The sequence below is a fragment of the Trichomycterus rosablanca genome, chromosome 22 (assembly GCF_030014385.1).
Source record: "Trichomycterus rosablanca isolate fTriRos1 chromosome 22, fTriRos1.hap1, whole genome shotgun sequence".
NCBI classification, from domain to species: domain Eukaryota; kingdom Metazoa; phylum Chordata; class Actinopteri; order Siluriformes; family Trichomycteridae; genus Trichomycterus; species Trichomycterus rosablanca.
Window position 1 is genome coordinate 11,844,167 of NC_086009.1, and position 14,213 is coordinate 11,858,379.

The 14,213-nt window shown below is 35.4% G+C and overlaps 1 protein-coding gene across 2 annotated transcripts; it reads right to left on the reverse strand.

The window, feature by feature from the left end:
• Positions 1-314: 314 nt before the first annotated feature.
• Positions 315-9,964, reverse strand: sgf29 (SAGA complex associated factor 29). 2 transcript variants are annotated; one of them, XM_063018949.1, is made up of 10 exons: positions 9,887-9,964; positions 9,441-9,520; positions 8,152-8,227; positions 7,760-7,832; positions 3,862-3,926; positions 3,154-3,283; positions 2,877-3,023; positions 1,937-1,972; positions 1,690-1,852; positions 315-783 (listed from the first exon to the last, which is right to left on the reverse strand). In XM_063018949.1, the coding sequence occupies exons 2-10, from the start codon at positions 9,513-9,515 to the stop codon at positions 667-669; spliced, it is 882 nt and encodes a 293-aa protein (XP_062875019.1). In that variant the 5' UTR covers positions 9,516-9,520; positions 9,887-9,964; the 3' UTR covers positions 315-666. The 2 variants fall into 2 exon arrangements, with proteins under 2 accessions (XP_062875019.1, XP_062875020.1); XM_063018950.1 differs by lacking the exon at positions 9,887-9,964 and adding an exon at positions 9,595-9,635.
• Positions 9,965-14,213: the final 4,249 nt, after the last annotated feature.

The following is a 14,213-nucleotide window of genomic DNA, read 5'->3' on the forward strand; positions in this document are numbered from 1 at the left end:
AATTGTATTTATTAACTAAATTAAACAACTACCTTTTGGTTTTAGAAAGTACAGAGGAGGTGTCCACATGATTGTTGCGTCAAACATATTACACAGTGGAAATGTGTAATATGTTATTTCACAATGAGTTGAAAATGCTAAATTATCCTTTTAAAGTTATGTGTCATTTGCCCCTTAATGTGTGTATTCGTATAGGTGAAATCGTGAACAATAGTAAATATACTGTTATTTTGTAAATACTGAGAATATTCATGATGTGCTCTGCCAGGCCAAGCTCACCAAATATATTACTGAGGTAAAAAAAAACACATACATTAATTTTTGTTTTATTTACATTCTTAAAGATCATAATTAGCTGGTTTAATTGGCACCAGACTGACAGGAATGGTAAAAAAACAACTTATGAGCTGTTACCACAGACCACAACTGCTCTCATGTAAAGCTTACAGAGATCTTAATTAAACCAAAATAGCAGTTCTTCACCATAAACATTTGTAGTCAACAAATATCAAGAGTCATTTGCAAATATTTGAAAAAATCAGAATCATGTGGTCTGTTAACCGCACAGTTCTGCAAAGGGCACATACGGCAACATCAGAGCTGGTGACCACACAGAGGATTAAAGCTACTTCAGAAGGTCATTTTCCCTCATCTACTCGATCCTCCTTATTTCTTCTTGTTCTCCTTACAGGCCACTACATATCTTTGAGCTACGTTGAGTGGTGGTGAGTAGCCATCTGCATATGTAGTGTCCTCAAACAGCACTGAATAGTCATCCTGGGGCTAAAAATTAAAAATTACTTTATTTATTAATGGCACTTATTGTAAAAATGAGTTGAAAAAAGATATCACAACACTTTAAACATGAGAAAAATTTTAATAAAAAAAAAAATCCAAAAAAATGAATCTCGCCAAAATCATAGATCACAATTTTTACCCCTACATTTAGTACTTGTGCAACTTCCTTCTGACAACATAACATAGCTACAGAATACACAACATGAAATGTGTGAGCATTCCTTAGTACAAGCTTACAGGACATCCTACATGGATAGACCTCAGCGCACCTTGCCGAATTTGGTGGTCAATCAAATTACTTCTGTAAAAAAACCTATGCTTTGTTTTAGGTTATTGTCCTGCCCAAAGATTTAATCTCTGCCTTGTGTTAGCTTCCTGGCAGAAGGACACAGATCTTCATTCAAATTTCCACCACTGAAGACTGAAGATCCCCAAAACGTAACATCTCATTCATTATAACTGTATGACACTAATAATGCAAAAATTTATGGATTTTTCTATTAATTACATTATTAAAGTACTTATGTAGTCAGCCTATTCCAATATTATACAATCCTCATTTCATATAAAAAAATGTAATGTAATCTATCACTTTTAGTGCACCTTGTGCTTTTAATTAATGGACAGACTATCATCTGCATCTCCGAGCACACGCCCATGCTGCTGTTATGTGCAAAATGCAGAATGTGGCTTGGTGGTGTTGTTAGCGTTGTCTTCACAAAGGTGAATGTTTCCTTTGTGATGAGCAGTAATACACCCTTACATAGATTGAACACCCACATTATAGATCAAATAGTCTAAAAAGTTAACAAGGAAGTAAAACACTAAAACATTGTAGGATAGTTCCTCACTACCCTAATCCATCTGTTTTTTAATCCAATCAGTCCTTACCCGATGTGGGGGGTTATGAATCAGGGCTCTGTAGAAGCAGGTGGTCTGTGGGTAGAGGGCTAGGACTAGCTGGTCTTTACTGAATAGTGCCTCAGGGTCTGTCTCTGGGTTTGCCTTCCATTGTGGCAGCGGGATGATTCTTCTTCGGCTTAATGTGTGCCTCCTGGAGCAAGAGAGGATTAGAGGTTGACAAGAGCATTTAAGGAGACATGTGTCATAAAATAAGGAAATAAAAAATGGCACTTACTCTTTTCCTTCCTCATCAATATCATCCACTTCATACCTATGAAAGAAACAGCCAATTATGAAAACTGAACTAAAAAGAGTCCAAAAAGTATCCATTAGAGAGTAACATGTCAAAAAAACATGTTACTCTCACATTTAAACAACCCGAAACAATTTGTTGGCTACCTGCGCCTTTTTAAGGATAATGTTTATTAAGCTGATGAGAAAAATATGTTTGATAGTAAGATCATACTAACAGTCAACTATGTTATGACCGCTTCAGAGCCTGGGCACAATGCCATGTCATTTTCATTTCAAGTGCTAACATAAAAAAAATCCTCATTCCTTCATTCATTCATGTTCAGTAAGCCTATTCTGTTCTGCTCAGGCTTGGTCCAGAGCCCACCTAGAAACACTGGCACAAGGTGGAATACACTCTACAGCAGTGGTCATCAACCATTTCAGGTAAAGGATCACCTTTTGATATCTGAAAAAATCTCTGAATAATGAATTGGCAGCCACCATCATTGCTTCTTTGAATCGTAAATTCATGACACAATTCAAATGAGTTTTTTTTGTGGCTAATGTGAAAAGAAGCCTTGGTGTTGACTTTCCCCTTTTCCAACGGTCTGGTAAAAAAAAGCTATTGCTTTTGCTCAAAGTTACCATATTACATATCAGGCAAATAATTTTGACCTTAACTGTGGTGGATAAAAACTCATTCTTCCACTGCTGGTAGAAACGGTATGCCTTTCATTTCTTCTTCAATGGCCCTCAGTTATTGTCTTTCTGAGTCAAGGAAAAAAACACTACCCAGCTGGGACATGTTACAGCATTATATGTAACTGCCTAACTAGTTAGCGAACCACTGCAGATGCAAGCTGCCCTTTATAAATAAATACTTTACTATAAATAACAGAAAGTAATTTCTTAAATTCTATGTTTATTTTAAAGATAGTTACTTGTTGGTGGAGTGGTTGTAACTGACCACCTCTGCCAGTATCCACTGTTCATCACCATCTACAGCCTTCACACGAGCTGCCACCTTATCACCCTGCTTAGCCACATAGTCACTGCTTGCAGGTATGGCTCCACAAAGAGGGGGTGGACTATGGATGAAGAAGAAGAAAACATTTTTCTTTAATTTGACCACACATCATCATATAGATGAGTGTGAACTACTGAATGGCTAAGATAGATCAATGGATGGTAACTTGTACAGAGCATGCCAACCAATACCTTTCACCTGGCTTGCCGATCCAGAGAGGAAGCGTCATGGCAGACTGCTGTAGCAGGGTCATCAGAACACCTCGGCGCATGGTCTTCCGGGGTGGGTCACTATCACTGTAAACCCCTGCCATCCTAGCAGCTAGAAGAGAGGTGACGACATCATGCACACCACCATTGATCACTCAACTACAATCACTTATTAATGCTAAGGCTTATAATAAACTTGCTTGAACATTTAAGGGTCTGTTATTTCTGCACAGCCTCAAAAATAACTGCAACACATGTAGTACCGGAGTTTATAGTAAAGGCAGTATGAATGGTATATGGATATCAGCAGCAGCCTGGATACTGCATTACATTACACACTTATAAATTATTAGTTTTTCCTTAAATATAAAAAATACAATACTTGTATAAATTACATTTCTTAAAAAAATAGTGCTTATTTAGAATAAATATCATTCTGTGGATTATTTTTTGTTAGAGCATGTTACACAGCTGAGACACAGTTTACAAAAACAATCACAAGGACAGATAAAAGACTTAGAAAAGAAACTAACATGTTTGTGTATTTCTGTTTTAATACGTGAAACACATTATTAAACAAAATAAGTGTCCTTAATGAGCTATGTTTATAAAGTAAATCTATGCACAAGTCTCACCCAAGACACAGAAGCAAAACTATTATAGAGCCTAGATGAACTACAATTAATTTACCAATTCGTCTCTCCTCCAGGAGTGATTTAATTTCTGCAATCTTGTCCAAAGCATGGCGTAGTATACTGTAGAAAAATAAAACAATGTACCAAAATTTTTTCACATTGACTTCAGAAATTAGATAGTACAGCAGGGTGCTCATTTAGAGCAGTTAAAACCAATACAGTTTCACAAAGGTAGCATTTATCCAGCACCATAATACCACGATAGATAGATAGATAGATAGATAGATAGATAGATAGATAGATAGATAGATAGATAGATAGATAGATAGATAGATAGATAGATAGATAGATTAGATTAGATAGATAGATAGATAGATAGATAGATAGATAGATAGATAGATAGATAGATAGATAGATAGATAGATAGATAGATAGATAGATAGATAGACATTCCTTTATTAGACAACTTTATTAATCCCATAGGGAAAGTCAGTTATTACAGCAGCTCCAGGTACATTAAAGCAAAAAGTATAAATAGATATATAGAATAAAATATAAAAAATTAAGTATGTCATATAAAAAACTTAAGAAGTCTTCTAGAATTAAAATTGTAGAGGAGATATGTAATATGTGATATACTAAGCTGTTATAAGTGTTAAATAATAACAGATTATACAGTCTTTATGCACAGAGTGCTAGAACATGCTCCATGAGTCTGTTTTGATAGTACTTTAGTGTTCGATGATGTCCTGAACCAGTGAAGAATTATACAGCGTGATCGCTGCTGGTATAAACGATCTTCTGTACCGTTAACTTACTAACTTACGCTTTCCTACTAATGTTCTTTAGGACTATAATTTGATGTTTATTTTTGGGCGAGCAAGGTCAGAACCAATTCAAACTGAAAAGAAATGGCAAAACTAAAAATAAATTAAAAAGCTCATTAACTAAAAAGCTAATTAAGGACCCCCCAACTGTTGTTTATAACCTCTTTTGAGGGGGGGGGGGGTCTAACCCCTAATCCACCTGTAGTTTAAACCATGCTTGGCAGTAAGTTGCATGGACATTTAAGCCATAAACTAGTATTAATTTCTAGTCTATTAGAACAGTTCACATAAATTATGGAGGTGCATGTTTTTCATTACATGTTAATTGGTTAAGTATCTCAAACAGAGAAATCTCATATTTTAAATAATTACAGTAGAAGTACCACATGCCTATTTAAAATTCATGTTCTTTTATAACAGTATACAATAACTTAAATTAGTAAATTTATTTTAGTAATCATTTATTAAGTATACACTAATAAGCCAAAACATTAGGACAATGTAAAGGATCATCCTACATTGCATCTTGGAGCCATCTCATTTGGGGGTAAATAATACATACAGTGGGGCAAAAAAGTATTTAGTCAGCCACTGATTGTGCAAGTTCTCCTACTTAGAAAGATGAGAGAGGTCTGTAATTTTCATCATAGGTACACTTCAACTATGAGAGACAAAATGAGAAAAAAAAATCCAGGAAATCACATTGTAGGATTTTTAAAGAATTTATTTGTAAATTATGGTGGAAAATAAGTATTTGGTCAATAACAAACAAGCAAGATTTCTGGCTCTCACAGACCTGTAACTTCTTCTTTAAGAAGCTCTTCTGTCCTCCACTCATTACCTGTATTATTGGCACCGGTTTGACATCGTTATCTGTATAAAAAAGACACCTGTCCACAGCCTCAAACAGTCAACCATGGCCAAGACCAAAGAGCTGTCGAAGGACACCAGGAAGAAAATTGTAGACCTGCACCAGGCTGGGAAGAGTGAATCTACAATAGGCAAGCAGGTTGGTGTGAATAAATCAACTGTGGGAGCAATTGTAAGAAAATGGAAGACATACAAGACCATTGTTAATCTCCCTCGATCCCATGGGGTCAAAATGATCATGAGAACGGTGAGCAAAATATCCCAGAACTACACGGAGGGACCTGATGAATGACCTGCAGGGAGCTGGGGCGAAAGTGACAAGGCTACCATCAGTAACACACTACACCGAGAGGGACTCAAATCCTGCAGTGCCAGGCGTGTCCCCCTGCTTAAGCCAGTACATGTCCAGGCCTGTCTGAAGTTTGCCAGAGAGCTTATGGATGATCCAGAAGAGGATTGGGAGAATATCATGTGGTCAGATGAAACCAAAATGGAACTTTTTGGTAAAAACTCAACTCGTCGTGTTTGGAGGAAGAAGAATGCTGAGTAAACACCATACCTACTGTGAAGCATGGGGGTGGAAACATCATGCTTTGGGGCTGTTTTTCTGCAAAGGGGACAGGACGACTGATCTGTGTTGAGGGAAGAATGAACGGGGCCATGTATCGTGAGATTTTAAGCCAAAACCTCCTTCCATCAGTGAGAGCATTGAAGATGGAACGTGGCTGGGTCTTCCAGCATGACAATGATCCCAAACACACCGCTCGGGCAATGAAGGAGTGGCTCCGTAAAAAGCATTTCAAGGTCCTGGAGTGGCCTAGCCAGTCTCCAGACCTCAACCCCATAGAAAATTTGTGGAGTCCGTGTTGCCCAGCGACAGCCCCAAAACATCACTGCTCTAGAGGAGATCTGCATGGAGGAATGGGCCAAAATACCAGCTACAGTGTGTGCAAACCTGGTGAAGACTTACAGGAAACGTTTGACCTCTGTCATTGCCAACAAAGGTTATGTTACAAAGTATTGAGTTGAACTTTTGTTATTGACCAAATACTTATTTTCCACCATAATTTACAAATAAATTCTTTAAAAATCCTACAATGTGATTTCCTGGATTTATTTTTCTCATTTTGTCTCTCATAGTTGAAGTGTACCTATGATGAAAATTACAGACCTCTCTCATCTTTCTAAGTAGGAGAACTTGCACAATCAGTGGCTGACTAAATACTTTTTGGCCCCACTGTATGTGCATGTACACTTAATAGTATATACTGTAATTGACATACGTTATAAATACATAGACCTTAAATATGCATTAGGTACATTTATTTGATTGTTTTGATATAAATTAATCTTTTAATTATTTATTTGAATAATTAATTAGTTTTGTATATAATAAAACAAAAACAACATAAAAACATTTGCAACATTTTAATCAAATATAATATGAAATACCCAGTTTATACTTAAAAAATATTTGCAGCACTTTAATCAAATATAATACAAAATACCTAGTTTATACTTAAAAAAATGTAACTAACATTGTGCAATCTTACACCTTTAAGCACAGTATTTGTAACAACGGTAATAACCATAGCTTAGTGAGACACATCGCACTTTCATAGCACAATCAGGTTGATCACAAATAAATTATTATAACCTAAATTATTACTTACATAACAAAAACTAACAAAGCACCCTTAACACGGAGGTACAAGCTTGAAGTGAATTTGGGATTTGGTTTACATTTTATCAGCACTTTCATATTTAGCAATGTTTGTTTGAAATAAACAATAGACTAATGAATCTATAATAATAATTTGTTGGCAATGATTTTGCTAATTGATTTCTATCAAAGGTTGTTGTTGTCCTACATCTATTTATTTATTCTGTGTGATTTATACATGCTATGGCACACTGCTGACAGTTCATAGTATTAGTGTTTGTTTGTTTATTTATTAGGATTTTAACGTCATGTTTTACACTTTGGTTACATTCATGACAGGAACGGTAGTTACTCCTTACACAAGATTAATCAGTTCACAAGGTTATATCGAACACAGTCTTGTACATTTTTGTGTCCAATTCACCTCACTTGCATGTCTTTGGACTTTTGGATGAAATCGGAACACCCGGAGGAAACCGGGTCACATACACATACTGTGCCTTATATAATAACTTTAAACGTGCAATGTTCAGCTTTAGCATTTAAGTAAGGACCAAGAAAAAGTATGAAGCAAGCTGTACAAGTCTAGTTACCTGCACTCAGCTTCTGCATCTGCTTTTGCTGTAGTGTACAGTCCCCGCAGCTTTGTTCGATAGTATGGAGAAGCTGGGGAGAGCAAAGTTTACAATTACATTCTGTACGAGTCCTGTAAGGGTTAGTATAGCAATCCAGCACCAAGCATTGTTAGTGGGGTCACTGGATAAGACTGGACATTTTACAGTATTAAAGCATGTGATGTAAACTAACAGTGACAACACATTACTTTTTCACATTGTAAACTGTAAGTTTTAGATACTGGCCATAATCAGATCTTAAATATTGGCATTGGATATATGAAATGGGATCAGTACTTTGTAGTAATAGTTAGTACAGTTGAATAAAATGAAATGGAAATGAAGAATACTGCTGAAATATGTACACTGACTCTTGTTTTCAGTCTGCATTCGTTCATGAGTCTTCTGAATGTTGAGCAGGTTGTGTTCACTGCGTGAGCGTTCCTCCTGAAAATCAAGGCACAAGTGGGTAACAATTACACATATGATAGAACCTTGTGATGAGGTTTACTTACAGATGGGTGATAAAAGTACATTTAATGCCTGCTTTAAGAATTTAATGCCTGCTTTAAGAATTTGGAAACTAAGGATACTAACTGTTGCAGTTTTGCAAATGGAATGTTTGGCCATTTCTTCATGACACAATACTGCTCAACAGTCTATGGTCACCACACAGCAGTCAGTTTCTCCTGTTCATGATCCAAAGTACTTCCAAGCCTAGGTGGCTATATATTTTTTTGCATATACCAGCTTTTTTATAAGCTGGGGTCAGAGTGTAGGGTTAGCCATTGTACGGTGCCTCTGCAGCCAAGAGGGTTAGGGGCCTTGCTCAAGGGCCCAATAATGGCTGCATGGCAGAGCTGCGATTCGAAGTATGCGCATAGGGTTTTTTAAGAAACTTTAAGGGAACTGGTAAGAAATAAAAATTTAATAAAACCTTCAATTTGCTAAACTGGCTTACCATTAAAAATAAAATACATTATACTGTACAAAACTTGAGCTTTCTTCTCACAGTTCCTCTTTGTGTAGTAAAATGTGTTTATATAATAATCTGAAATCATCCAGTGTGACAAATGAAGCCAGTCAAAAAAGGGGGAACTATTTTTACACCACTGAATCTGATTTAAACAAATGCCCCTTTATACACTGCACATAAATTTAATACACTGCACATAAATTTAATACACTGCACATAAATTTAATACAGAAATATATACAGAAACTATACATATAAAATGTGTTAAATAAATAGCTTATTATGGATTTTAACTATTTCACAACACAGTACTTTTCTAGAACACTGGCAGAAAAAAGTTTTGGGAAAAATAACAATAATTACATGACGGAAGTGGTGTTGCTTTTAGTTATATATTAATGTTACCATGCACATGCTGATATGTATATCCCTTTAACTAATGCCAACGTCAATACCGAGGCTTCATGCATTGGCCAAAACCGAAACTAATACCAACATCCTCACAGTAATTAAGCTACCATACTGTAGTTCTACAAAATGTCCATGGTGTCGTCTTGTATTGACATGCATAAAGTAACATTTTAGTAAACAATACAAGTTTAGCCGCAAAGAAATGTGTCAATAGACCAACTGAAAAACACGCAATTTGACATTAGTTTAATAAAAATAAAAAAACGTATTTACCTGAGTTTGTTTGATAAGCTGATGGAGTTCAGTAAGCAACTCGGCAATTTTGGTATCAGTAGAAACTAAAGCCATTGAGCCTGCAAACATTTAAAGAATTACCAGCAGTCACAAAATGTAATATGTGGTTGTTTTCACCTCGCTTGTTTATTACCTGATGGAACAATTACTGTTGCACATCAAAAATGCAGCATATTTAACGCAGATTTGCACAGACTTAAATAAAATAAACAAAACCTACAAAATACAGCATAACAGATCTGCACTATCCACATCCACTCAAAAATACATGCAACTAGCAGTAGCTTAAGCATTAGCATCATTCCTACGATACCGATTACAACAAATCCGATCCTCTTCTACAATTAGGCCTAAATACGCCCTTTCCAAATATGTATTCGGTGCCAGATAAACGTAATATATTAAGGAAAATTAAATAGTATTACCTGTTTATCAGAGGTTTTCTAGTTTAAATTAGATTGCTAGGCTAATACAGCAGGCTCTACGGGAGCCCTGAAGGGACATAATGTGCGACTGAACGTTTGAAAACTGCACTAGTACTAGGTCCGTGTACTATCTAAGAATAGTTATTTAACTAAAATACATTAATTACCAATGTTACACGTATTTTATAATCAGATTATGGGAAATCTCCCCCCAAAAGTGCCTTTGTAAATCTCCACCTGTACAAACCAGTACATAATAAAGATAAAATAACAATATAGCTGAGTATTCTATTATTTAAATTAAATATGTATTTAATTTAATAATTATGATTATGCATATATCTGTTTTGTTTTTCAAATGGAGTGACTGAGCTATACAGCAACAATTGTGTATGAATTAAACTACAATACAGAAAAATGTAGCATAGCTAAATATTAATTTGAAATAATTTTAATTAATTTTTTTATTTAATAATTATTTCAAGGTGTGTTTTTTTAAATCTAGTTGTTGATAATGTCTTCTGCTGCTGTTATTATCTGTGGCTCCTACACCTGGGGGGTATTCCAGAAAGCGGGTTTAACAAACTTCAAACTTAACCCAGAACTCCGAGTTGACTTATCTCACCGTGTCATAGCCGGAGTTTTCTAGTTTACGGAGTTAGTCCGTAATATTTTACACCAATAGAACTGTTTATTTTAATGTTTGCATGTGCAGATCATGAAAATGTTTTAAATGTAAAAGTAATACAGCATCGTCCGTAAAAAAAAGATGTCGCAAATGGCAAAAAAAAAAAAAGTTAGTTAAATGTGAGTTAATGCGTGAGTTTAAATTCAATAAAAAAAACTTGTTGAAACATAATTCAACATTTAGCAGAAGGATAGGGCAAAATGTTTAATATGTCAGTTTGTCACGATTTTACAAGTTTTTTCCCTTTCATTTATTCAACCTAGGTGTAATCCAAGTGGAATCAGATGCACATAGCAGCAGATAAAAATAAAATACAAAAACTGTCTATGTTCAAGGCATGTTTATTACATGTAAATCATTAGTTTGTACTGCATAAACTGTGGAATATTAAGAACTGCATTGGTACAGTCTGAACACTTTTTATTGCCATCTCTCCAGTGATTGGTGGTGTGGTTTTGAGCCTCCTGCAATTGTTAGTGATCTAAATGTCCCTAGATCCTGATGAGTATAAATAATGTTCTTCAATCCAAAAAAAAAAAAACACTGTTGAAGGATGATAGAGAAACCATCTCCTCTGCCTCAAGGTGGGATGATACTGGGAGGCCTATAGATGTACAGGATATGTACCATGGTAATCATGGCTGGATTACTGACCGGGCCAGTGGGCCCAGCGCCCAGGGGCCCTTGAGGTCAGGGGGCCCCAGGGGGGGCCTGGCCAAAACATTTTGCGATGCCTATCAACATTTATGATACAATATATTTTTATTTCCGAGGGCCCTCCATTTTAAGGATCCTCTGACTATTAGGGACTTTGACCCCAGGGCCTCTTGGGGGCCCTAGCTATGCTTTTGGGCCCCTTATGAAAATGGCTGAGGCGTTGTGGCACTGCTCTGACTTCGACTTCTGGCTATCCGCTTGTTAAGTGGTGACGAGTCGACCTTATGAAACGTCACATCCGGGTCCAAGTTGGCTGAGTCTCTCGTATTTTCAATATGCCACAGTGCTGTGTCCCGTACTGCTTCAACAGGTCCGAGTCGAAAAAAAACTACCCAACTGTCTTTTTACCGCTTTCCTTGCGATTAGATATCATGAAGTAATATTTTTGTTCATAATTCAATGTAAAAAGGTAAACCCAGACTATCCTTAATCCGTCCTTGATGGTAATGTGTATGACTGTCTAGAGGACAGAATGTCATGGGCAGTCCCGAATCAGATGAGGGACCATCCACATCCAAAGCTCAGCTTAGAACAGTAAAAATGTCTTACCAAATATCTGAAATATGTTTGATCATAACATGCTATTTTTGCCTCTTTCTTTCAAGTTGGGTGTAAATGATCTATACAAGGTCCATCTGGAGAAACAAATTGGAGAAACAAAGTGTGATCCTCAGGTGGAGCATATAAAACAGACAAGGCTAGAAATTTAGTTGCTTGAATTTAAGATGGGTGTCAGTGCGAAGGGTGTATAAATATAAATGTTCTTACTAAAGAATAAGGACAAGGAAATTAACTCGTTGCACTGTTTTATTTTCAGTGATCATGCACAGAGCCTGACCATTTGGCTTCAATATTTGTAATGTGGGTAGCATCACATAAGATCTTGATGGAGAACAGTAAGTTGCAGAATGTGTATTAAATGTTACACTGTTTTATTTAAAACATTTGTTTATTTTTTAAGATAATGGTCACTACCTGTACGTGGAGGGATATACTGTATGTCTGCTGTTCACCTAATCCTTTTCATTTTCTGCTGGTGCTTTAATGGGAATGTGGGCTCCATCCATGCAGCCACTAACCCTTGGGAATCCTTAAGATGGTGCAGAGCAATTTTTTGTATTACTTTTCAGTTTTTATCTTTATTATTAAAGACAAACCTGCTATTCTGTGGCCTTCATCTTTGATGTTTATTACAGACAAACAAGAGTTTCAATGCTAGGCATACTTTTTGGATGGACAAACATACAAAAAACAGAGAGCAATGCATAAATGCAATGCAGCTCCTTTCTTCCTTCTGCTGTCAGGCTATACAACCAGCACCGTCCCAAACGTAGACAATTACCATCACAATAATTCACTTGGTTTTTAGTACTTCTCTGTGCAATTACTTTTAAATTATGTGCAATACTTGCTGTACCTGCTGTACTTTGTGCAATATTTTTTAATAACTGTGCATTTGGTTAACTTCATCTATAAATACTGTTTATATTTTTGTAATTTTTACTTTTGTAATTTTTTTTTGTAACTTTGCACTTTACTGCTGTACTTTGTGCAATACTTTGTGCAATATTTCTAATAACTGCAATATTTGGTTTAACTTCCTCTATAAATACTGTTTATATTTTTGTAATTTTTACATATTCTTACTATTTAGTATATGTGTACATACATGTAAACTTTTTGTAATTTTCTATTTTTTGTATTCTTGAAAGCTGCTGTAACACTACAAATTTCCCCCTGTGGGATAATAAAAGGCTATCTTATCTTATCTTATCTTAAAGTCTGCAAAGAAGTGAGGGCTGATCCACAAAGTGTAATATTGCAAATGTGTAAAAAATAATACTTGAATAGACCCATAACAGGGCAGTTGCAACATTCATCGATATGTAGTAAAATCATTCTTTGACATAATTTTGCAAAGACTTTCTTGTGTACAGATAGGGTTTTCATTCATTAATGTGATCAGTGAAAGAAAGAAAGACTTGTCCATATTCAGTGTGTAAAACAGTTTAGCTTCACTTTTGCTGTTTCTCATGTTTTGTGAATCTGACAGTTGTTTAGCATTTATTTCATGATGAATAGACCACTTAAATGGTGTTAAAGGCTTGAAATAAAATCTTTTTACATTTAATTTCAAATGATTTTTTTCTCTTTTGTAACGCAAGGTTTTGAATTGAACAGCATATATATTTGATAGCCCATTGCTGCCAGCGTGACAATAATAAATTCTGTAATGACCAAGTCTTGATAACCTGCCGTAAGAAACATAAGAATAAAATCTAAATTTATCCTCACATTTACAACACAAATGTTTGTTGGAGAAAGACATGTTATTACTGTAACATCAAATTAATTAAATGACATGAAAATTTAAAGGTCTGACATAACATTTGATAATAAATAAAAGATAACTTATTAATATATTGGTAAAGTAAACTTTTTACACTTAATCAAAAGATAGAGGGTAAATTGGTAATATATCCAGTCAGATATGTTAAGTTTGTTTTATGTTTTATTAGGATATTAACGTCATGTTTTACACACTTTGTTAACATTCATGACAGAAACACAGAAACGGTAGTTACACAAGGTTCATCAGTTCAATTAATCAATTTTAATATCAAACTCAGTCATGGACAATTTGTATCTCCAATTTACCTCACTTACACACTTCTGGACTGTTGGAGAAAACATGAGCATCCAGAGGAAATCCACATGGATACAGGGAGAACCCAGACCGCTCCACCTGGGAATTGAACACACACACACATACATACATAATATATATATATATATATATATATATATATATATATATATATATATATATATATATACATATACATACAGTGCCTTGCAAAAGTATTCAGCCCCCTTGAACTTTTCAACCTTTTGCCACATTTCAGGCTTCAAACATAACGA

Coding starts and splice junctions, on each gene's coding strand:
- sgf29 (XM_063018949.1), bottom strand. CDS start 9,515: ATGGCTTTAGTTTCTACTGATACCAAAATTGCCGAGTTGCTTACTGAA. Junction 3,284..3,861: donor CCTGGAGGAGAGACGAATTG/GTAAATTAATTG, acceptor CCTCTCTTCTAG/CTGCTAGGATGGCAGGGGTT. Junction 3,024..3,153: donor ATCGGCAAGCCAGGTGAAAG/GTATTGGTTGGC, acceptor CTTCATCCATAG/TCCACCCCCTCTTTGTGGAG.